This window comes from Manacus candei, unplaced genomic scaffold (assembly GCF_025592945.1).
Source record: "Manacus candei isolate 608988 ecotype Guabito, Panama unplaced genomic scaffold, ASM2559294v1 h1tg000067l, whole genome shotgun sequence".
NCBI lineage: Eukaryota > Metazoa > Chordata > Aves > Passeriformes > Pipridae > Manacus > Manacus candei.
The window spans coordinates 9,823,681-9,847,133 of record NW_026138115.1 but is presented as its reverse complement, the minus strand read 5'-3'; the positions used below and the strand labels follow the sequence as shown (position 1 = coordinate 9,847,133).

At 45.1% G+C, this 23,453-nt stretch overlaps 1 protein-coding gene and 1 long non-coding RNA gene across 4 annotated transcripts; one reads left to right on the top strand and one right to left on the bottom strand.

Moving 5' to 3' along the window:
* Positions 1-579: 579 nt before the first annotated feature.
* On the bottom strand, positions 580-4,183 carry IRF2BPL (interferon regulatory factor 2 binding protein like). Of its 2 annotated transcripts, XM_051806354.1 has the most exons (2): positions 2,120-4,181; positions 580-1,898 (listed from the first exon to the last, which is right to left on the bottom strand). In XM_051806354.1, the coding sequence occupies exons 1-2, from the start codon at positions 3,529-3,531 to the stop codon at positions 1,340-1,342; spliced, it is 1,971 nt and encodes a 656-aa protein (XP_051662314.1). In that variant the 5' UTR covers positions 3,532-4,181; the 3' UTR covers positions 580-1,339. The 2 variants fall into 2 exon arrangements, with proteins under 2 accessions (XP_051662314.1, XP_051662313.1); XM_051806353.1 differs by having other exon boundaries at positions 580-4,183.
* A 581-nt stretch (positions 4,184-4,764) lies between these two features.
* LOC127479440 (uncharacterized) lies at positions 4,765-11,933 on the top strand. Of its 2 annotated transcripts, none has more exons than XR_007907561.1 (2): positions 4,765-4,935; positions 6,735-11,933. It is a non-coding gene; the product is annotated as an uncharacterized LOC127479440 (long non-coding RNA). The 2 variants fall into 2 exon arrangements; XR_007907562.1 differs by having other exon boundaries at positions 5,082-11,933.
* The last annotated feature ends 11,520 nt before the right edge of the window (positions 11,934-23,453 follow it).

The following is a 23,453-nucleotide window of genomic DNA, read 5'->3' as shown; positions in this document are numbered from 1 at the left end:
GGGCTAGCAACCCACCAGCTGCAACACCAACTGTAGAAGCTGTTATTTCATGCTACCTTTTTTTGTGCTGTGCTCAGCTATAGTCCTGCCTTACCAAGAGTTTATGGCTAATGTCAAACTTTGACAACCACTCTTAAAATCAGCTAAAATTATTAACCACATGATGCTGGGGTGGGGTTTTTTTGGGAAAAAGGGCTTCTTTTCAAATCTCAAGCCTTATTAAATTGCGCAGGCAATGGATGCATCCTGGATTGCAAACAGCTTGCAGCTGGAGAGCTGGTGGGGGGAGGAGAAGGGAGGAGGAAATGAGATGCAGAAACAGTAAATAGAAAATGCTTAGTCAGCAACCGTTACTGCAACATTAAAGGTGAAATGTAAATAGGCACAGTGCCAAGATTTAGATAAGTTTGATAACACCATCATCATCTTACTACGTATAAGCGAAAATATGCGTAAAAGTGCCACAATTATCACCACGAACTGCAGGCTTTTGGTATAATGGAGACCTTTAAAAAAGCAACATGGCTTGCGCATGCTGCCTAAGCTCTGAGGAAAATAAAACTTGCTACTCGGGAAGTATTAATATCAATTGAATTTATTACAATTTACTAAGCTCCAAGGCACATTACAGTGTTCTGTTAACTACAGAAATGTATAAAGGACAAACAGAGCATGTTTTTCATGTACAGCATTTTGCTCTACTGTTCAAAAGCATCCGTGCATCAATAAAAGCAAAAACAAAAAACACATGAAGATTAAAAACGTTCAGATCAATAGAAACAAACTGAAACATTTTCCTTACAAACTCGCAACAAAAAAACCCTCCCCCCAGCGCCACCCCACCGTTTTGCAAACAAAAAAACAAAAACGAAAAAAATAAAGTGAAAGACTAACACTCAGGGCTTGTAAAACATAAGCTGTCACCATTTTTGTAGCAATTTTTTAGGCATCAACACTGGCCTTGGCAAAAAAATTTTTTTTGTCTTTTTTTGTGTTTTTCTTCTTCTTTCAGAGAAGTGCATACATTTACAAAAATACACACCAGCAGCAGGTAATCGCTAAGGGCTATTAACTTTGTACCTAGCCAACACACTGCCAAAGAAATGAGAACAGGTATTATGTAGTAACCAAACAATATTATATTCTGTTTAACAAAAACCAGCTCTATCCTTCAAATGAAGAAGAGTACATACCTTTGTTTCAAAATATAGAAACATACGACGAAAATAATGTCTATACATAAGACTAACTTTTGCAGTTTGTTATATTCACAATTCTACATCTTCAGGAGTCTGAAGGGATTTGATTTCCTACTCAAGGGTCTCTCTCCTTTTTCACTTTAACGTCCCCAGCTAAAATGGTTGCGATCTCGCCCTGCATAAATGCCCAAGGCACATTGGAACCGACTAGGGGGCATTTCTCTCCGCTGGGGCAGTAGACTTCGCCAGTTGCTCCTTGGGCCTTGATGCTCTCTCTGGAACAAGGGAAGCAGAACTTGTGGCTGGGCACAGAGGGGCACTGAACAAAGTGGGTGTCCTCCAAGCGTTCGTGGCAAATGGTGCAGCACAGGGGCCCGCTGTTGGCCATGGGGGAGTCCGGAATGTTTTGGGGGTGCACTTGGTCCATGGCGGGGTGGGCACTGGGGGGAGGAGGGGCCACTTGCAGGTTCATGTCCCCGTTGCGGGAGGCCAGGCGGCGCTGGCCCGGCACCGAGGCCGGCGACACGGGGCTGCTGCTGTTCCTGCGGGTGGACGTGGTGGAGTGCACTGAGCTGCCGTCCTTGGGCGAGTGGGCATTGCCCAGCGTGTCGGCCACCGACATGAGCGCGGCCATGGGGGACTGTCCGTTCTGGGGGGCGGACTCGGGCGGCGTGGTCCGGTTGGAGTGAGGCCCGAGGGGCGGCGGCGGCGGCGGCGGGGGGCCCCCGCCGTGCACCGCCCCGAAGCCCCCGGCCGACATGGTGAGCTTGAGCGCTTCGCTCTGGCTGGCCATCCACTGCTGCCGCTGCTGCTCGTCGCTGAGCTTCAGAGCCCCCTCGGCCGAGTCCGAGGGCTCGGGAGAGGCTTTCCTCTTGCGCATCGCCCCGCCGCCGCCGCCGCCGCCGCCAGGTCCCCTAGAGGCGGCGGCCGTGCCCTGCGCCCCGCCGGCCCCGGCCCCCGGCCGCGGGAGACTCACCAGCGCCGTGGGCAACATTGGGCAGCTGGCGTCCAGGTAGGGCTGCGGCAGCATGTCGGCGCCCACCAGCTCCTTGAAGAAGCGCACGGACTCGGGCAGCAGGTCCCCCAGCAGACGCCAGTCGCCGGAGCCGTGCTTCTTCTCGTACTCCAGGTACTTGAAGCCTGAGGAGAGGCCGCGGCCGAAGTCCTTCATGCAGTCTTGGTACATCTGCTTGGCCACCCCAGAGGCGCTGGAGAAGACGGTGCCGGAGCCGCTAGGGTACTCGATGAAGAGCTTCAGCTCATAGTCCATGCCCGGCTTGGAGACGGCGTCGAAGGCAAAGACGCGACCCAGCAGGGCGTGATCCTTCTTGAAGCGCACCTCGTAGGGGGTGCAACCGGCCAGAGTGAGCAGCGTGTCCCGAACGATCTTGGGCTTGCTGGCCCACTCCTCGGCCCGGTTCCGCAAGCTCTCGCTGAGCTCGGCCAGCGCCTCCGCGTTGCGCTGCTTCTCCTTCAGTTCCCGTTCTTGGTCGCTGCTGGACACCGAGCCCGGCCGCTTGCCGCAGGCCTCGGAGGACGAGCCGCCGCCTCCCCCGGCGCCGCCGCCGCAGGTGCCCCCTTGTGAGGAGGCGGAGGGAGTCGGGGGACCCCCGCCGCCGCGGCCGCTTAGGCCCCCGTGCGGCGGGGGCAGCGCCACGCCGGAGGCGGCGGGTCCGTTCAGCAGGGTCTGCGGCAGCAGGTTGGGGGGCACGTTCATCTGGGCGCCAGCGGCCCCCGGGGGCAGGCCGGACACCAGCCCCCCGTGCGCCCCGCGGCGGGAGGAGGAAGAGGAGGAGGAGGAGTTGGGGCTCTGCCGGTTCAGCTCCGGCGGCCCGTCCTCAGGCGGCTTGGGGAAGCCATTGGGCCCCCCCAGCCCGTTGGGCAGGCGGGCGCCGTGGCTGCTGCCCAGGCTGCCCGGCGGCGGCGGGTACTCAAAGCGGCTGCGCTGCTCCGCCGCGGCGGCGCTGAGCCCGTAGCGGTCCAGGCTGGACTGGGTCAGCCCCGCCGAGGCTGCCTTGGAGGTGGCATCCACATGGTTGAGCTGCTGCTGGGCCGCCGCCGCCGCCGCCGCTTCTTTGGCGGAGAGCGTCACTGCCTTGACGCCGACCGGCGGCGGGGGGCCCGGAGAGCGGCCGTCCTGGAAGCAGCCGTGCGCCCGCTTCAGCTGCCGGGCCGTCTCGATCACGAACTCGATGCGGTCGGCGCCCTCATAATTAACGCAACCCCGGCAGACGGGCTCCGTGAAGTCCCAGATCATGGCCCAGGGCATGCGGGGCAGGTCGCACAGGTAACATGACTGCCTCCGCGACGAGGACACCTGCGCGGCGGACATGGTGCTGCTGGCCGGGGAGCTGCTGTCACTGCCGCCGGGGTAGGGGCTGGTTCAGTCTTCCCCCCCGGGCTGCAGGGGGGGTGGCTCTCCGTACCTGATCCTGTTGCCCCTTTCAGCAGGGGGATCGCCTGCTTTTAATTCGCGCCTGCTGCCAGAGACGGCTTCTTCTACCTGGTCCTGCCGCTGCTACCCCGGTGGGGTGGGAACCGCTTCCACTGCTCCTCCGGGGGGCTGGGTGGGGGTCGCCTTCTAGCCGCTTCTGTTTCCCTGCGCTCTCTAGCTCTCCGCTTGCTGCTGCTCCTCCTCCGGGAGGAGGCGGAGGTGCACGGAGGAAGATGGGGGGGTCACCTTCCACCCGCCACGGCTGCCTCGTGAGCTCGCAGTTCGGTACGTGCCGATCGGCCGCCGCGAGCGAAAAAGAGGCACCCGCACGGAGCTGTCCGGTTCCGGCAGCGGCGGCTTCCCCGAGCGCCGCCGGAGCTGTAGCAGCCCGGGGGCAGCAGCGGCGGCGGCGGCAGCAGCGTGGTGAGCGGCGCCGCCTGCTCCTCACTCACATCCTCGCCGCTGCTCGCAGTCCGAGCGCGGGGTGCTGCGCGCCGCCGCGTGTGGCTGCGCGCCCCCTCCGCCGCGCCGCGCTCCCCCCGCGCCGCGACGCCCCTCCCCTCCCCGCGCCGCGCTCCCGGCTCGGCTGCACCCGGGCGGGGCTCCGCGTCACCGCCGAGCGCCCGCGCCCCGCTCCCCTCCCCCCGCCGCCGGCGCCGAGCCCACTTGTTGCGCGGGGCGCGCATGCGGGGCGCGCTGCCCGCGCCCCTCCCCGGCGCGGCCGCAGCTGGAGCGCGGCGGGGCGCGGGCAGCCCGCGCTGCCGGCTATGTTTGGAAACTTGAACGCCAGATCGCGCCCTCACCCTCCTCCCCGGCCGCGCCGCCGGCCCCCCGCCGCGGCACCGCGGCCAGGGCGCGCATGCACAGTGGTGGTGAGGGAGGGAGGGGTGGTGGTTTTTTTGTTGGGCTTTTTTTTTTCCTCCACCCGTCACCCCCACCCCCCCGGCCCGACTGCGCTTTCTAAGTTCAGATGCCTCGCTTTCGGGATTTTGTAAACCCGCGAATCGCCCCGCTTTGCTTCCGTGGCGGCTGCGCGGCGTCCTGCCACCGCGGCTGTCGGTGGGATTCCCGTGCGCTCCGGCTGCTGAGGCAAATGGGGGGATCCCGCCTTAATATCCGATTTCGTGTTTCTCTTTCAGTGATCCTGGTGACAGAATGACACAGTTTTTGTAAGCCCGTGACTGCATCAGAAGCTCTTCCACTTTTGATTTGTTTAAATCAGCCATATTTGCCAAGTGTTCAGGGTTGGGCTGGGAAAGCTAGTGCTGTACGTTGCTCAAGGGTGTAGGAGAGGCCAAGCAGGTGAGTAATTGCTGTGATCTCATCTCGCTAATGCAAAGGGACATAGGATTTCCCCGGCGCTGTGAGAATACACGGCTTTTTTTTTTCTTCTTCTTCTATTTCCCCCTTTAAATAGCTAGCTAACATTTGCATAACGCTGTTAACAGGCAAATCGCTCAAAACAACTTCGACTCAGGCAAATAAGCTGAGATTTCATTTCATTGGGAGGAAAACAAAATAAAAAACCCCGAAGCCTGCCTTCTTCCGCCCGCGATCCCCTAAGTTGCCCGCTCCCCGCCCGGCCCCGCGGCCACGCCGGTGCCTGCGGTGGCCAGGAGGGGCTCTGCACAGCCCGCTTTTGCTCTCGCTGCAGTCGGCGGCTGTTTTTGCAAACATCGGCATCGCTGCTCGCGTCCAAAGAATAATAAACTCTCACTGCGGGGACGCGGTTCGGCCGGGACCCGGTGCGCTGCGCGGCGGGCGGTCACCAGCACCGCGTCGCCGGCGCGCAGCCGGCGCACGGTGCCCGCGGAGGGGCGGGGGAGCGCCGAGCCTCTCCCAGCTGGGCTGTGGTGGATGGGTTTCTTTCTTTCAGTACCTCTTCCTGATTCCTTTGTTGCTAGAAACGCCGAAAACCCCATCCATTACAGGTTTCCCTCTGTGCTTTAAAGGGACTCGCGGTTTCTGTGGCGCGGTGCCACGGCTCCCTTACATACGCACGCCCAGCAGCCATGCAGCACCGAGCAGGAAAGATACTTTCTATTCGGTTAATAGCGTTTCAGAACTCACACAAGAAAAAAATGTTGCTTTAAATATTTCGGTTCGTATCGCCAATACATCTCATTTCCATTTTTAGTTATCTAAAACATTTTATATGTGTTTGGTTATAATCTATAAAGCTGGCAAACGAATTTGATATGTACATGAGTGGAATTAGTTTACAAGGAAGGCTTAATGAAATGCACACGCTGAAGTTACAGAAATGGTTGGACGAAATAAAATACAGTTAGAAAATCAGTTCTGACAAAGTGACTTTCAGGGGAAGCTTGTAGAAGCAGGGAACAGAGATAGAAAAGTCTTTGAATTCTGTGAGTCTCCTATATGCAGATTGGCTGAAGAAGATGCGCTAAAGGAGAGTGGGTTTCACACTTAGAAATTTCACACCTAAACCGTGGACATTATAGAGGCTTCACAGAAGTATGGCACGTGAAAGCTGGTCAAAGTCTTTGCTTCCAGCCACAGTGATTTAGTAATGGCTGCAGGATTTCTATGTTAATATGTCTTTACTTGATTAAACAAGCATGTGTTCTCTCTGATTCATACTGGTAGGTCAACTCGTTTCCTATCCTTTTACTGTCCTGTATTGATCTTCATATGAAGAGCAGAACTGGGCTGTGGGAAAAGGTCAGCCCCTGCTTTAAAAACTCAGGTTGAGAGAGCTGAAGCTTTCCCTTCATCCCGTGTGTCTGGGAATGCAGAACTGCAGCATATCCCAACTGTTTCAGTCCCCGGGTTATACAAACCCGAGACATGACAAGGCACTCCGTGTGAGCATGAACCGCCCCTCACCCTGTCTCCTCGCTCCACTGAATCCTCCTGCAAGAAAGCCCTTTTTTGGTAACACTCACCTCACAGGAACAGACTTCTTGGCTCACAAGAGCAGTCTCTATAGTGGGTGTAAATAATAATCACCTTAGATATAATCTAGCCTCAGAAAACCATTTACAGGTGCTGTCAACTCCCTTTATAGTTTGTGAATAGAAAAAGAGGAGAGATTAACATCTGTGACCTGACCAAACTGCTTTTACTCTTACTTGCAGGATACACAGTCGCGGAAATATGTTTGTCTTTCCGTAATGATTAAACTTTGATTTAAACTTTGGTCATGGGCACGTACTGTACCATTACGCAAGCAGCACTTAAGGATGAAGTGTCAGCATAGCAACAATATGGCCAGCAGCAGCAGTGATCTCTGCAAAGCTGATTGATGAAGAGAACTGCAATGTAGATGCAAATAAATGCCACATCGTGGCACCTTCACAGGGAACGAGTTGTCAGTATCAATCTAATCTGGTAAAGAAAAATACATTGAACAGTGTCAATGTAACAAAGCTCCCATCTATGGCAGCGTTGTCCCTGCAAGGGTAGCAGCATGCTTTCCTGCTCACCTTCTGCCTTTCCTCTTTGCCATGCAAGTGGCAGGGCAGGAGTGATCCAGATCGCTCTTGATGGATTTATACTAAACACATCTGGTGTTTATTTAGCTCTGAAATAATCCAGGAATTAATATTAGGTTTGGAGGAGGCAAAGAGGAAGCCCAAACAATGAAACCATTCAGGTGTCTAATCTGGCTAACTGAAAGAAAGAAGCGAGCAAACAAAAAATAGCATAAGAACCCCCCAAACAGTAGCTTGTTTAATGAGATGGAGGGGAGCACAAGGAGGCATGGAGCTGCAGCCGTGAACAATTGCTACCCAGTCACTGCTTTTTGTGCAGGAACACAAGTCAGCACTGTGGATGCAGCATTAGGGATTCTGTGGAGATTACCCAAAGTTTACAACCTGCCAGTAGTCCCAAGGGGGAAGGAATATAATTTTAACCATCAGAAGTTAAATCTACTAAGTTCTTCTTTGCAGTCCTAGGATAAATACTGCCATCCAATAATCCCTTTCTATTTATTCCTACTACCGTCTTTATTTGGAAGTACGCACATGCACATACAAGTCTGTGTAATATTAAAACAGCAGGTGAAGCTTTGATTTAAATGAAGGAATCAAAATGAACATACAAAACACAGCATGCAGGAGCCGGCCAGCACCTTTCCCAGTGCTACCAGCAGGTACGAGAAGCAGAGGGTGTAACACACCAAGAAGGACAAAGTGACAAAACCCAGGTGCCTGGCTGCACCCCAGGATCTACTCCGTGCCATTCCCAGGCATAAGGTCCCAAAACATGGGGGTTACTGTTGATCTGGATGAGAGAGGAGTACTGTGGATTATCGATCACCAGTCCAGTGTTAATTATGCAGAATATAGGACAGCCCCAAAATTTGCGAGCAGTAATAATTAGGAGCCTATGATGTCAGCAGCTTGGGAATGAATGGTCTGGTCTGACTCTAAATGCTCATAGCCTGGGAATACGTTTAACTCTTTCCTGCTCGCTTTACAAAGTTTTGGCACTGATCACTGCAGCAGTCCCAGAAGTTGGTTCTTCTGCAGGCACTCACCTACAGGAATTGCTCTTTCCTTACTGGTCAGAACAGTGGCTACAGCTGGAAAAAAATAGAAGAATGAGAAGGGAAGCACACTCTCGAGAGTGTGATTTACATGGATTTACCTCAGAGTAGCAAATAAAATAAAATCCATCACAATCAAATGACTGGCTTCAAAACAATGCAGAGATTAGCAGTGAACAGAGCACTCCATGGTAAAGGGAGTGTATTCGGCAAATCAAAACACAAACACTTCAGGAAGAAGTTGCATAATTTTGTCAAATTAAAAGTTAAACAACATTGTCTTCTACTAGGAGCTGCCAGGAAGTGTCAAAACACTCAGTTGCAAAGAATAGGAGTGTAATTACATGTTTCTGTTTATCGTTTCAGTTCTCATCTCATTATAATTCTGGTTTTTTCCTACCATTCTTCAGGTAGTGAGCCTTGCTGACACACATAGCTTATTGCTTTCCCACCTAGGAACTCTCTTCTTCCTTCCTTCCTTCCTTCCTTCCTTTGCAGACACATTTCTTAGTGGGTGTTGCCTGTCATTTCCTCCACTTTTAATGGTCCCATTTCCACATTGGTGCTGGAACGTGGAGCCAAGGGCAGCTCTGCTGTCCCCCTGCAACACCAGCCTCTTGCTTCTGCCCTACAAAGCAGTGAGTGGTCCCTCGTTGAGACCCACACCACACTGATTTTCCTACAGCTGTCTTTGAGGTTTGAAAACCTGCCTGGGAGCCTAGATTTCTGTACATTAACCTTTGCCAAATCTTACAGAGCAAAATAAGACACCTATAATTAATTCTGCTCACTCCACAAAGGACTAGAGACTGAGCAGCATGTTTTAGGCTGGGATATGTAGAGGCTTGGTCTTCCGCTGTTGTTATTTTTACTTTATCCCTGGCCTGTTTTCATCTTACATCCTGTGGATGTAGTAAACAATCAACAACAATGAATCAACTAAATTGGTACATTTTTTAATGCTATTCCCACTGAGAGCCACTTGCACTTTTGTGACAGTTAAGAATCTGCCAAACATTAGCTTAGTTACCAGCAAGACAGGCTCCTCCCTCCCTTCACCCCATACACAGATTGTTTATCAAAACGTGCTGCCAAGAAAAATATCCCTGCTTTTGGCCTCCACCAGTGATTAATAACACTTGAGAACTGAACAAAACTTTTCTGTGTTTTCCAAAATATGAGGGAGGTGGGAAAAGGGGAGAAAAGAAAAGGAGGAAAAGAAAAGAAAAGAAAAGAAAAGAAAAGAAAAGAAAAGAAAAGAAAAGAAAAGAAAAGAAAAGAAAAGAAAAGAAAAGAAAAGAAAAGAAAAGAAAAGAAAAGAAAAGAAAAGAAAAGAAAAGAAAAGAAAAGAAAAGAAAAGAAAAGAAAAGAGGAAGAAGGAAAGAAACAAAGAAAGAAAGAAAGGAAGGAAGACAGAAGAAAGGAAGGAAGGAAAGAGAATGAAAGAAAAAGGAAAAAGCCCTGACACTATCTTATTTCACACGGCATAACCTCCTTTTCCTCTGTAACTAGGCCATCTGAAAAGACCAAAAGCACTTTTTCTCCAAAACCCCGTTATAAATGCTGATTAACATTGTTTTTGAAAGAAGGATGATATGGACAGAGGATAATGGTGAGAATAGAAGAGGGAGAGTAGTTTCTTTTATTAGCACATATCAAGATGAGCTATGGGGAGAAACCAAAAGGAAAAAAAAGATCATTTACTTTCTTTACAAAGACTGTTGGTAAAATTCCTAAGGGAGACTAAGTGCCAAAATTGTCTGTCTTGGTGTATTACTTTTAGACACTACTGCCTGGGTGAATTAAGTCAAATCTTCAAGCAGCAGCCAAAGATAGCTGCAAGCTGAAAAAGAGGCTCTAGATTTCCTTGTTTTGTGAAGAAACTCGTGAATTTGTGGAGATTGTCTTTGCTCCAGGGTTTTTTTCATTTCTCTCTCTCTTTTTCACCTTCTGGGCTATTTTTACTATTTTATGTTTGGCATTATAAATGGTTTTTGTAATGGGAAGGCAAGGTAAGAAGCAATTGTTCAGAAAAACAGAAAAGTAAAAAAATGAGATTACATCCATGTATTCCATATCTATTTCTATGTATACATACATGTGAGAGTATACATATGTATGCAAGTAATATCAGGTATTTTTCATTACTCTGTTCTCCAAAAGACATTATTTAGTAAAAGATAATAAACATCTCTTGAACAGTGGAATATAGAATAGTGAAAACAGTTTACTGAAATTGATGATGCTGGATTGAACCAAACCTTCCCTTTGGAATTAGTGCCAGACATAGTTTTCCTGAACCCTGTCCAACTGCCTGAGTGACAGACAATTTTCATTCTATTTGTGCTAAAGGCTTATGACTAGTGCTGGAAAATGAAGCCCTTGCCCTTGATCTCAGTGCAGATTAAAAAAAAAAAAAAAAGGCAGAACTGTGCCAATTTGTTTCCTCTGCCAACAGAAGCCCTTGTGCTTTGGGTAATGCAAAACAATAAAAAGTTCACATGAAGACTCTCCATTGAAAGAAAACCCACCAAGAGCCATGTATCTTTGCTACATTCATCAGCCAGTTTCTGAGATTCTCACAATGTCAGCAAAATGCAGAGGCTAAGGACAGAAAATATTTACCAGCCAGCAATACTGTCTTAGTTTTCTAGTTCACGTCTCACTGCTATGCATTTGGTAATGATTGCTAAAAAATATCTCCACTGTAAATAACCACACTCTCCCTTCTGCTAACACTAATCTCCCCACACTCAGGTACTGCATGTAGATTTAGGGCTGTGCAGCCCCTGTTGTCCAAGCTGATTCTATTTCTAAGGGATGAAATACACATTTGACATATACACCCTGAGTTATAAACAGTGGCTATACTGTAGTCCTGTCAGCCAGCTAATCTCCGATTGCTTTTCCCTAGATTATTAATAAAATTAGAATCCCAAGCAGAAGGCGTTTGCTTTCATTGTACAGTCTGCACTTGTGACATGGTACATGTGGAAAATTTTGAGTGCACTGCAGTGAATGGTCTGGGGGTTAGTTTTTAGCTTCCGCTAAGTACCTGGCAGGCTGCCACGGCTGAAGGATTCTGGGAACTGAAAGGCTCCCAAGTACAAACTGCCAGCATTAAGCAGTCCTGACAGCTCTGCTCCTTCCACACTTGGCAGCAGTTCAAAGTGCTCTTTCATTTGAAAGGCTGGAAGGCTGCCATGTGCAATGCAGATTTGCTGTGCCTGCTCTCATAAGGAACTGATAAATGCCGTTGCTGTTGCCATGGGGACAGGAGGCTATCAGAATGGCCTTGTGATCTGCAGCCTCTCAGCTCTGCAGGGTTTTTTTTTTTTCCGTTTTTTTTTCCTTCCCTGAGATGGTGAAATAAATGTTCTAGAGAAGGTTAACTCTTGAAGGACAGGAAGCACTGGTTTGAAAGGACAGGGTGAGCATCTGTCGGTGGCTCCTCCGAAGTGCTGGGAACAAGATTAACACATACCTGCCAACAGTGCCTATTTGGGAAGGACTGGCCCCAGGGTTGGGTTTTTTTGAAGGCCAGGAGGGAGGGAGGGAGGAGGAAAGACCTCCTTCTCCCCACTCAGTCCCTTCAGATTTCTCTTCCAGCTCAGGATCTCCCAACACAATTAAAAAGCTATCCCCTTTCTTCCCTTCACTATGCTCACATACAGTTTTCAGATGCTGGTGGAAATGAATTAATTTACCACGGGATCTTGTAACATGCCCAATGCCTTTAGCTATCATTAACATCACTGGACAGCTAGCAGGATTAGACCCGTTTTGTGGACTCTGTGTGTGGTAAATGTGAGTAAAAAGAAAGAACAGTGTGATGTAAGACTGCATGTTTAAGAGCGATCTTAGTGACGATGCAAGTCCTGAGAGTGAATCTCAGCTTGTCCTAGTTCCCAAGATTAAAGTAAACACACCCTTGAGCTATGCACAGTTTGTGTGTGTGTATAAATGAGTGTGCACATCTACTTCTGTAGAGGTGTAGAAAAAAATACAGGCAGCCAATATTTTAGCCAGAATTTATACCATTTTCCCTAAGTCGTCTTTTTTTTACTTGCTATTTCTTTCCATCTCCGCTACAGCAATAAATTTGCATTCCCTAAAGACATTTTGCTGCAGTCCAGTAAACTGAATTCTGTTTAACCAAGGCAAAGTCAGAGCATGACATCATAGTGGGGAACAATGGAGTGCATCACTGCTCTCTCCCTCACCATGCAGCAAACTTCAGGGCAGCATTTAAAGAGATCGATATGGGCATGTGTCTATGTTTACAGGCACATATAAAATACAACAAGCATTCAGACAGTGACATAAAACAGGAAAGATAAAGTATTGGGGGAATTTTATTTATATACTTGAGTGTTAGCAGTCTGAGAGCTTTGTTCAAAACCAGGAAAAAAATCAGCCACTCTCCACATGAACAAATTCCCCCTTCCTTCTCTAAACCTGGGTCTCTGCCTTTCAGAATTGTATACTTGTATCTTTCCAGTATATGTGAATGGCATTATATGAAATGAATCATTAAAACTGAATAAACAGAATTTCAAACCAAATTCAACAAATAATCTGGTTAACCACTTGATGGTTAACCTGTAGCTTTTTTAAATAAACAGCACCACTGTTACTTATTTTAGTTTCACTTCACTTTGATTTCACGTATTTTTTATTGTATTCGTTGTTTTAAAGCTTTTTGGTTGTGAATGGGTTACTCAAAAGTTTGAATGAAGAAAGTAGTCATTTGAAAAACATACAAGGCAGAATGTTTAAGAAGTAACATGGAAATACACACTATATGTGTCTATACACACACACACACATACCTTTTACCTTTTCTGAATTCTCTTTTAGTTTATGTTTTCAAACAACTTAAAGCATCTGTGATACTGAGTTTTGTTTCTGACATCCAATCCTGCTGGTTAAAACAATCTGCATATGCAAATCGAGATAAAAGCTCTCTATATATTTGCAAAGTAATTTCAAAATTACAAACAAGGCTGCATTTCACAAGCCTTTGCACCATAATGAGCTAGGCCAAGGAAATATTTTTTCCTGACTGCTTGGGATTATTACTATTTTTTTAAATTAGGAAAAGAGTGAAGTTAACTGTAATTCTACTGTAATTTCTTTACCTGATTCTCTCTGGGTTCTTGCCTATGGTTGTCATGGTAATTTTATATTTCTGGCTGGCTCTTTACACATTCTGTTTGTCTCACTGGATTTCCTGATTATTCAGAAAACTCTTTTAAAAACCCTCCCATTTCTCCCCTCTGCCCCCATTCTGGGCTTAGTCCTGCTTTTTTCATTCCTTTAGCATAGAGGAATGTGTGTTATTTTGCTACAAATCTACTAAGGTGAAACTGTTTGCTCCACTTACCTGAAAATGGAGATAATGAGATAAGCATACATACTAGAGCTCTTCGTATATTATCTTCCATAGTCTATGACAGGGGATAGAGAGGAAATGTGGAAAGATAACTGCATGTAGATTTCTTGTAAAGTACTTGGATTTTAATCCTATAGATATTATTTAGGGTTTAACTGCTGCATTTCTGACAGCAGAAACATGTATTTAACTGTTGCCTTTCAAATGTGACAGACACATTTGTACCTAGAGCGAGAGAGTTAGAATATATTCTCTTTATGTGACAGAATAGAAACATTATTTTTATTCAGGGGTTCAGGTGACAACTTATGCCAGAAGAAACAAACTGATCATGCTTTCAATGAACCAGTGAAACTCAAAGAAAAATGCACACAGCTAAGTAATATTTAGCTCTAGTGTGTAGTTACAAAAGGTTTATGTAATTGATATGTGCATATTTTAAAAGCACTCAGTGTTAGATTATATATACAAAAATATATACATACATATTATAGATGTATACATAATATATATGTATGAAGGTACATATACTTGCTTTTTTGAGGGCAGTGGTTCTTCCCTAGGCACTACATGATTTTGTGATAAAAGCATGGAGCTATCACATGTACCTATAGTACATTTAAATAATTTGCTTGAGTATTACACCTCATTACCTTTGCCTAGTCCTTGTACATTTAGCCTCTTTGCTCTTCAAGAACAGGTATGTATTTTACTGCTCTGGTCAATGCCTCACACAACTACACTCTGAAATCATTAGGGTCTCAAACAATTGTTTCAAGGCAAGTAATTCACCACCATTATGAGTCGTAACTGAAACTACAGTCCAATTTATTACAATTTAGACCCAGTGATTTCCACTATACACTGCCTTTCCAATGTATCAATGAAATCTCTAATCCCCCTGGATTAAAAGTATCTGTATCAACTAAAAGCACCTGTATCAATGAAATCTACAAATTCTTCTGTGTGGCCTCTTTTGCTTACTTCTTCTTTCTCTTTCTCCTACTGGAAAGCACATTTGAGATTCCTTACTAAGTCCTTTTGATGGCAACATGCTGTGGAATCTGCTAAACGCAGTAAGCATTCCAGCTGTGACAGTCTATAATCTAGGACATCAGTGACATCATCTGACAGCCTGTGACATTGCCCTGTGAATCGCAAGATTAGGCAAGGTTGCTGTTGGTGTCACAGGTAGTATATGACATGTGACTGCAATGTTCACGCTTGATTTTAACTGTGAAAATGCTACTAAAATAACCTCTTGTACCTATAAATTTAGTTGGATCTTTTTTCAACTGTACAAATCTTATTTTCTTCTGACTGTGATTTTCAAATTTGCATTTTCAGTAAAATAAAAATGACATATTTTATCCAATTTTCTCTTATGTGCCAAAACCCCACATATCTCCCACTGCTACTCAGCAGAAGAAAAGATTTCAGTAAATCCTGTGTAGGACATCTAACGTTAAAACATTCTTAAATTTACTTTAAACTCCTATTTATTTGTGTATTTCTACAATGTAGGCACTGCAGAAGCTCAACAGACCATATTATACTTAGCAGAAAAATTATGGCCTCTCTCTTCTGAAAAGAAGACTGAGCAAGGCAATGGTCTATTTTACATTCTGCTAACACCTAATTATTTTTACAAAACATATCCAGTAGCATTTATTGTTTGAGCAATCATAAATATTTACAAAGAAATTATAGTCTTTAAAGAAATCTACATGCTGATTTTTTTTCTTTTCTTAGAATGTTGTTTACATACCTGCTAATTCTTAAAATTCAGTAATCTGTAGTGATCTTACTTTTATTTGTGAAAATTAGCAAAGTCTTGCTGCACAAATTATCAAGGCTTTGTAATGCAACTTTAATAGCTCAGCTATTTCTTTTTAAAAGTCAGTGTGCTCTAGTCCATTTTTTTATTACTGTTATCTTTAGTTCTATGAAGCCTTGGAGCATTTCCCAGTCGGGATCTATAGAAACTTTCCCAGGAAAATGTATAAAGACCCTGTGTTCTGCTTTACTCTGTGCTTGCAGTGCCTATGTGCTTTTGGTGAGCTAGGTCTTTGAAGACCTAGCCCATGCTTGGAGTCCAGTCAGGCCAAAATATTTAGCAATTGAGATATTTTACGATCCAGAATCTCTTTTAAACAAAGGTGTGGTTTAGCAGGACTGGCTGCTTCTGACCTCTTTCAGCCTCGTATTATTGCAGCTGCTATGATGTAAGGCTGAGTATGGTAGAGCTAAAGTAGCTGAGGCTCAGGGAAAGATGCTGAGAACAGCTGTTTTACTGTAAACATTAACAAGGGTTTGACTTCATTTGCAAGCTGGGAGCATTCACAGTTTCTGCACAAATAATATTTCAGGAATTTGTTCTAGATGTTCAGGGCACAAGGAAAAAAATTATCCCTTCTATACATTACTGCAGCTTTGAATGAATCAAATGCTCTGCAGAGAGATGCATCCCATTAAAATCAACAGGGAATTTTTCACATTAATACACAGCTTCACACAGACGATACAGACATACACACAGGAAAAGAAGCAATACTTATCTGCTTTAGCTATTTCTAAAGCTTCTCTCACATTGGTATCTAAGTGCCAATTAGATACCAAAAATACTCAGTTGTAGCAGACACTGATGTCTGCTGATTATTATGGAGCTACAAACAGATTCCTATCCAAGAGGGCAGAGAGGAATTTGAATGCTTTCCCCTTAGCTCAGTGCTGCAATTCATGGATGTTAGGAAACAAATTTCAGACCTCATTTCCTTCATTACATTCTCGAGGTTGCTTATTCTGAAGCAAGTGAAAAATTTCAGTCAGAGTGACCTTTGGAGGGAGCGGGGGACATTCACTGACATCACACACATCTGCACATGCACACACAGATGTACGGGCCAGATCCTTCAGACACTGAAATCTATTTTTTTGCCACATTATCAGCGCAATGGAGTCTGCAAGGCAGCTCAGCCAGCTACTTGTGCATCAGCCAGTGCAGATACGACAAAGCCTCAGCTGGTCTGCAGCCACTGCAAGGACTGCAATGGCTCTTCCTTTCCTGAGTCCTTGTGAAAGACATACAGTTTAAAAATGGCTGAGCCGAGCCTAGTTTTCATGGATCTCTAGTTACCAGACTAGTTTCTTGGGTCCAGTGGTAGCCAGTGCAAAATTCAGTAGCTCTGCTGGTGTTACAGTTTACACAAGGGAACACACTGTCAGGGAGACCAGCCCCAGGATGATGCAAGGATGGCTTAAAGCTGCCTTTTCACCACCCTCTCTGAAGCCTGCCAAGACCTGCTTGGCCAAAGCTTGGAGCCTGGGCAACAGTCCCTACTTACAGACTCCTTCTAGAAACTCCCCATATTAAATATAAAGCTGTATATATCCTCACTATCTTCCCCATTTGTTATTATTATGGTTTACAGGATAAGTAGCATAAACTGGTCAGCCCTTTGATAAAAAACTAAGGCAAACTTGGAATCCAGAAAGGCTTGTTAAAATTCATCACTTTCAGTGAAAATCTTGAAGGTGTGCCTGTGCTGTTGGATGTGGACCCAATTGGATATCTGACCTTTTTAATGTTCCCAGGACATTTGCCACAAATCTAGAAGTACCAAATTTATTATATCTCTAAAATGCAAAACTAGTTATTTATATTCTGTTCTTAAACTGTTTGTGTTTATGCAGAATAAGGAGAGGTTTTTGGTCTCTGTCCTGTTTTATGGTGTTAATCTATTGTGCAGTGAAACAGCTATTGTCTCCTCCTCCAGAGTGGCTGTGTTTCTTCAGGTCATGATTTGGCTTTTGTTTTGAGATGAAATAATATAAAACTCTGTCTACCTGGTACAGCTTCTCTTGCATCCCTGTATATAGTGAAAAATAAAAATATTCTTAGTGCCATTTATTCCTGACCTCAGGCATCTTCAAATCTCCAATTAAAATTTCACCATCCATGTGTGATAATGGAGGCTTTGAAATGCACCTGGAAACATATCTCTCCTTCTTTCCATTCTTTCCTCTGACAGGATTTCAGACCTCTGGAACTACATCTGTTGTGAGTTACCTTTCCCTATCATACTTTTTATTGTACAAATGTTCAAAAAACTACCTAGTGGTTTGCCTAGATCTTGTAACCAAAACAAGGCCCCATCCTCTCCTCTTTCACTGCTCGTGCCTATAATTTCTTCTCAAGCTGAATGCTGAATGGGGCTAAAGCCAGCGTACTATTATGTTTGGAACCAGGTTCAATCCAGGAAAATTATACAAATGAACCTGGGAAATAAGCTGCAGCTTGAAAAAGTAATAAAGCATGTTACAGTGCTCATATGTAACTGGAGATGGAAGAGTCGCTTCCAGAACAGGGACTGGAAAGGACATACTGGCACCTGTGTAATTTCTGAACTACTGAAGAAAAATTCTTTCCTCTCTGTCTTGGCAAGCCCAGAGATCAGATGAGATGCTGCAGCCTGGCCAAAAGAGAGACTGCTCTGGCACTACAGAAAACTCTTCTATAGCCAATCCTTCCTGTGCTAGTAGCTCTTCTCACCACCTCAAAAATGCTCCCTGAAACACCAGCCCAGGGTCAGTTTCTACAATTTGATGAAACGTCTGTCACCACCATTAAAACAATTCAAGCAAAAGAGCGTGATGAGACACCCCACAGCACTGGGCCAGCAAAGAGTAACCCTGCTCTAGGCTGGCAGCACACATTCAGGTCGCTGTATCAGGGCATGGTGATTCTGAAGGGCACTGAATGCTCTTTCCCAAAGTTCCCTGAGAAAACTAGATCCCAATGTTTGGGAGTTGTCTTGAAATTCCCCATTAAACATCCCTGTAAATTGAAACACTTGGTCTGTGGTCCGTTCCCATTTACTAATCCCACCTAGAAGGCTTCTTGTCTACACACAGCTGTCCACCAGGAAGCAGGTGAAACCAACGAACTTGATAACTCACAGCACTAGCCCACACTGGTTTTCCTCTGTTAAAAACAGGACTGTCAAAGTATTTAGAGATGTGAAAGAGGCTGACCTCTAAGCATACAATCCAATATTACTGTTTCACAATCCAAATTATAAATAGTTTTTTACAAATTTCACCCATCCCTCGATTTGTCAGAAATATAACCTCATTTCTTAAATAAGACACTATATTTGAAAATCAGTCCGTCCCTTCTGGCCCTCACTGCTGTCCTGCAACTCATGTGTCATCACCACAGCCCACTTACCAACGTCCTTCACACCAGTGAGACATCTCTGGTCATGAAGAACTGCACTCCTTCCTACTGCTCCCTGTCAGAATGCTGAACCAGTCAGGTTTAAGGAAATCACTGCAAAACTGTAGAAGTTTAAGTCAGAAACTGAACTCCCAAAAAGCCAATCGTATTGAAAATGTTCTGGTTTTTTTTTTTAAAAAAAAGAAGGGGGGAAGATTCCTGTGATTTTCCTCAAACATTTTCCAAAGTCAGTTTTTCTCCAAATATAATCCAAAACTTCATCTGGAAGGTGTGTGTTTATTCCAATCCAGGCAGACTTTTGGAGAAATGCATAAAACTGTATCACAAATGTTTTTGATTAGAAGAACAACTCCAATCTAGCTTGTTATCTGAAAATAGGCGTAGTCAAGCTTCTGTAATGGGAAAATGGCTGCATTCTGCAGCAGGTCAAAACAAAAAATGTACCCAAGTTAAAGTCTGACTTGATTTTTGAAACTTTTAATTTTAAAGCTATTTGGAAGAGCCAAAAGAATAATGGAGCACTTGTAAGAAGGAATAATAATAAAAAAAAAATCAGTGCCAAATACACTGGGAAGGGAAATATAATGGAAGAAGTGTATCTCTGAAATAGACTTTTGAGGTGACAGCCTGAAGATCAGGTCCAATATGGGAATTAGTTACCCAGCACTTCAACCCTGAGTGCTGAAGTGAAAGGTACTGGTTCCTAAAGGGGAGTTCAGAACCTCTTGTTCTGTGTTCAGATTTCCTATACAGAGCATGGGAAAAATTAAGCACCTCTGAGTATGGTATCCAAAACATCTGTTTCTGCATTTTATCCAGTGACTATTTATATGAAATATTTAAGAAACAGCCTTGAAAGCTGGGAAGGGAATCTAAGCCTCTCTCTGCCAGATGGGTGCCTTAACCAGTACAGTCATGCTTTCTCTTATGCTTTCTCTGCTCTGTGTGACTCCCTTTCTCTCTCTCTGGCCCAATGAACTTAAATTACTTTCTGCAGCATGGCACAGTTTCAATAGGAAGGGTGGAGAGTGCCTGCCTTCAAAACAGCTTGCAGTCTGGTGGTCAGGCTGCTCTCCTGGGACATGTGAGTCGGAGTCTCCTCACGCACAGAACATTCCTGTGCTCACAGACAGGAAACAGTGAGGGTGCATTTGAGAACTTACCTTTTTTTATGTAATCTCTAGCTGCTATTATACAGATAATAAAAGGAAATATTTAACAATAACCATGAGAATTACCGACACTTATAGACACCTTTAATCTCTGAGATTCCAAAGCAAACAACTGAGTTATGCTGAGGCAAGTTTGCCCTTTGGACCTCACAGAAGCACCCAAGAATGCAGAAATGGGCTTTGCTGTACTTCTTAAAATGTTGCAATGCATGTTTTTTTTGTGAGCTAGATCAACTTTGTAGGCTCAGTCAGAAGAAAATTGTGCTTGCACAGAATCCATTTCTGTCCACTCTATGGAGACTCACTAACACCATTTCAGCTTTCATCTCCTTCAGCTCCTTCTGCTTTCCTAGAGCAAAAGTACAATAGTTGTATTTAAGCACAGTGCAGGACCTCAGAGGGGTAAGTCATACCCACAGGTATGTACATTTGAGTCACATTGTTTCCTATCAGTTTATCATCTCCTGGGGCATCCTGCAAGCAGCAGTGCACAAGCTTAGGCTAGGAGATGAAGAAAACTTCAACTTGTTATTGAAAGTGCAGGGAAGAGCTTGAAGGAAGCAGAAAATAATAAAGCATGTTGGATTTTGGCCAAGACAGTAAGAATGAACAATCTGACTTCCATCAGGGATCTACCATAACCACAACTATGGCCAGTTGCCTGCCAGGTTGTTGGTTTCACATGGATTTGACAGCTTTGCAGGTCGGTCCACTTCGAATCTACTTTAATTCTTACTCTATTTAAACAAAAGAAAACGAGGAGGAATTTCTCAGTCTGCCCAGCACAGCTCCTGCTGGCAAAGCTCCACAGAGCTCATAGAATAGTAGGAAGGGAACTTTCCAGAATATGGATGGCTCTTTTTTCAGCCAAACCAACACTTGCTGCTCAGATAATAACAGCCAGTCAGTCCCAGGCTGTCTCTGTGCTGCAGCCAGCCAGGAGTCCTAGCAGTGCAGATCCTATTTCCAGGGCTACTCCATCATCCCTCCAGCTCCTGCACTTACATGAGATGCACTTATAATGGCCCCGTGCTGTGCCTCCATTCGAGTCAGCCTTTCTGTGCCAATTGCTGTGTGCTAGCAGACCTTGTATACTGCATGAACATGAGACAAACCTATCCCAGTTTCTAGTCTTTTGACTCAGGAAGTTTACGCAATGCAGGAAGTTATGGTTTCCCAAGTCCTTTCCATAAATAGTGTCTTTGGTGAGTATTTGGCTCTTCTATGACCCAATCGAATCCTGGGCAGTTAGAATATAAATAATCACATGTCTGTATTTAAATGTTTTGCTGAATCTGGGCCTAAAGAAGATGTATTTAAAAGATAAAAAGGTTCACAAAATTATGGATTCAGAACCTTTGTACACACCTTAAAAAATTAAGAACTAATGATATTTTTCCAATAGCTTTATCAACACTCTACATCAATTCCTTCCTTTTCCTATTTAAATGTAGAGTATTTAAGACTTGTAAAATGTGTACTTTTACTTTACAGTTTGCTGTAATTTTTGCTTTTGTATTGTTTTTCCATACAAATGTATGTGGGTTTCAATTTTATGCATTAAGGGTGACTAGTTTTGGCTATGATAAAGGAGGACCTCTTTCAAAAGACTTCCCTTTGTCAGCAAAACACCTCTAGCACAGGACATGGGGGAAAAAGGAATGTGACCTATTCTGTGTCAGCCAGATTACATCCTAAAACCTTAGTATGTGTTCTTCTTTTTGCCCAATTCACACAAATTCCTACAACTCGATATGGCATTAAAGATTTTGAGTAATTAGATGTTGAATAGAACTCAGTTTGTCTCTCACAAGCAAACACACAGAGACACACATATGTACTGTCTTTCTCACCACCTGTAATTATGAGTCTTTATCATAACATTTTCACCATTAAAAAAATAGTAGAATATACAGCATGTGGAGACTATTTTAACTTATAATTTATTTTTCTCTGCCAGTGGCTACACTGGGAAAAGACACATTCTGTTTACATCTTTGTTAGGCATGACATTTTGTATACCTGGGTCATGTGACATGGGCTGCACACACTATTCCACCCGAGGGCCTTTTGAGAAGACAAGTTGTGCCTGCACTGCCTGAGCATGCACTGAATGAGCAGGTAAGAACAACAGCAGAAGAGCTACACTCTGGTTCTGCCTCCTAGGAGCACCAATCCCTGTAGCATGTGTCCCACTTTGACTCATTGGCCTCACACATAGCCCAAGTATATAAACAGGACTTCAGCCAGCACTGTCCGTCAGCTTCTGCTTTGCAACTTTGACACATGCACATGATGCCCCTCGCTGCAACTTCTGCTGCTGCTGTTGTTGGTTTGGATGGGATCAGACTTTGAAGAACTAACTTGGATACAGTGGGACGGGACACAATGGTTCTCAATGACCAGAGTTTGGGGCTGCAGGCCTCTCCCTCACCCTAGACAAAGGGAGACCATTCTGTTTAGAATAGACCACGTCTGCTATTTATCACCAGCTTACTCCTATAGCAGAGCCAATCAAATACAGATCTCTTCTCCAGCAAATATTGGAAGAGAGAGGAAGATGAGCATGCAATAGGAGGACTGCTTCACATTCTACAGGAGGATAAGTAGCGACTCCACCACTTTAGATAAGGAGTCACTCTGTGAAAACAATTGGAGCCTGCCCAGCAGTATGATGGGCTTTATCCTCATGTTGATAAGTACTGTAATATGCTCGCAAAGCCTGAACATTCCTGACTCCAGCAACCAGCTTTGCAGTGATAAAAAAGTTAATGATCAGCTGGCCAGCTCAGATGTGCCTCGGGTCCACTGTACCCAAATGGTGTGGAACACTGTTGCCCTGAGATCATAAGGCAGTTTCCCAGAAAGTATGCTCAGAGGGAAGGGGGCCAAGGGATTAGGTAATTGTGCCTGGCAGAGAAGGCCTTTGACAAAGTTATTCAGAAGAGATTTCACTTCCTGACCTACAGAACCTTGCTGAGTACAAGGACATCATGACACAGCGTACCCATTGAACATGAGATTCCTGTGTTTTCTGCATTAGGATATTGATTACATTTTGATCAGTGCTATCTATCTTGTGCTCTCCTGGTCATGCTGTCCTACCAGACAGGGTGGCGAACAAGTATTTCATCAAGCACTAAACTCCTGATGGGTAGAAGATAAATGAGCTTTCGATCAACTCATCAAGGCTACCATGCCCTCCAAAACTTCTATACTGGGGCCCATGAGAGCCTTTCCATTCAGAATGGATGCTGCAGATAGAGACCTACATAGCAACATCTCAAAAGCTAGCATCAGTGTAGGTAGTGAGTCTAGCTTCTTGATGGAGAGACAAGTCTGAGAAACCATCAGAGTTTATTTTAGAACAGAACTCACAGTATGCTCAGAAAGTTCAAATAGGGGGTAAATGGCTACTACCAGTGGTCATTTATCTTCCCCATTTCTCTTAGCCACTCTTTTCACCCCTCATTTTCCCTCATCACCCAGTCTTTCAGC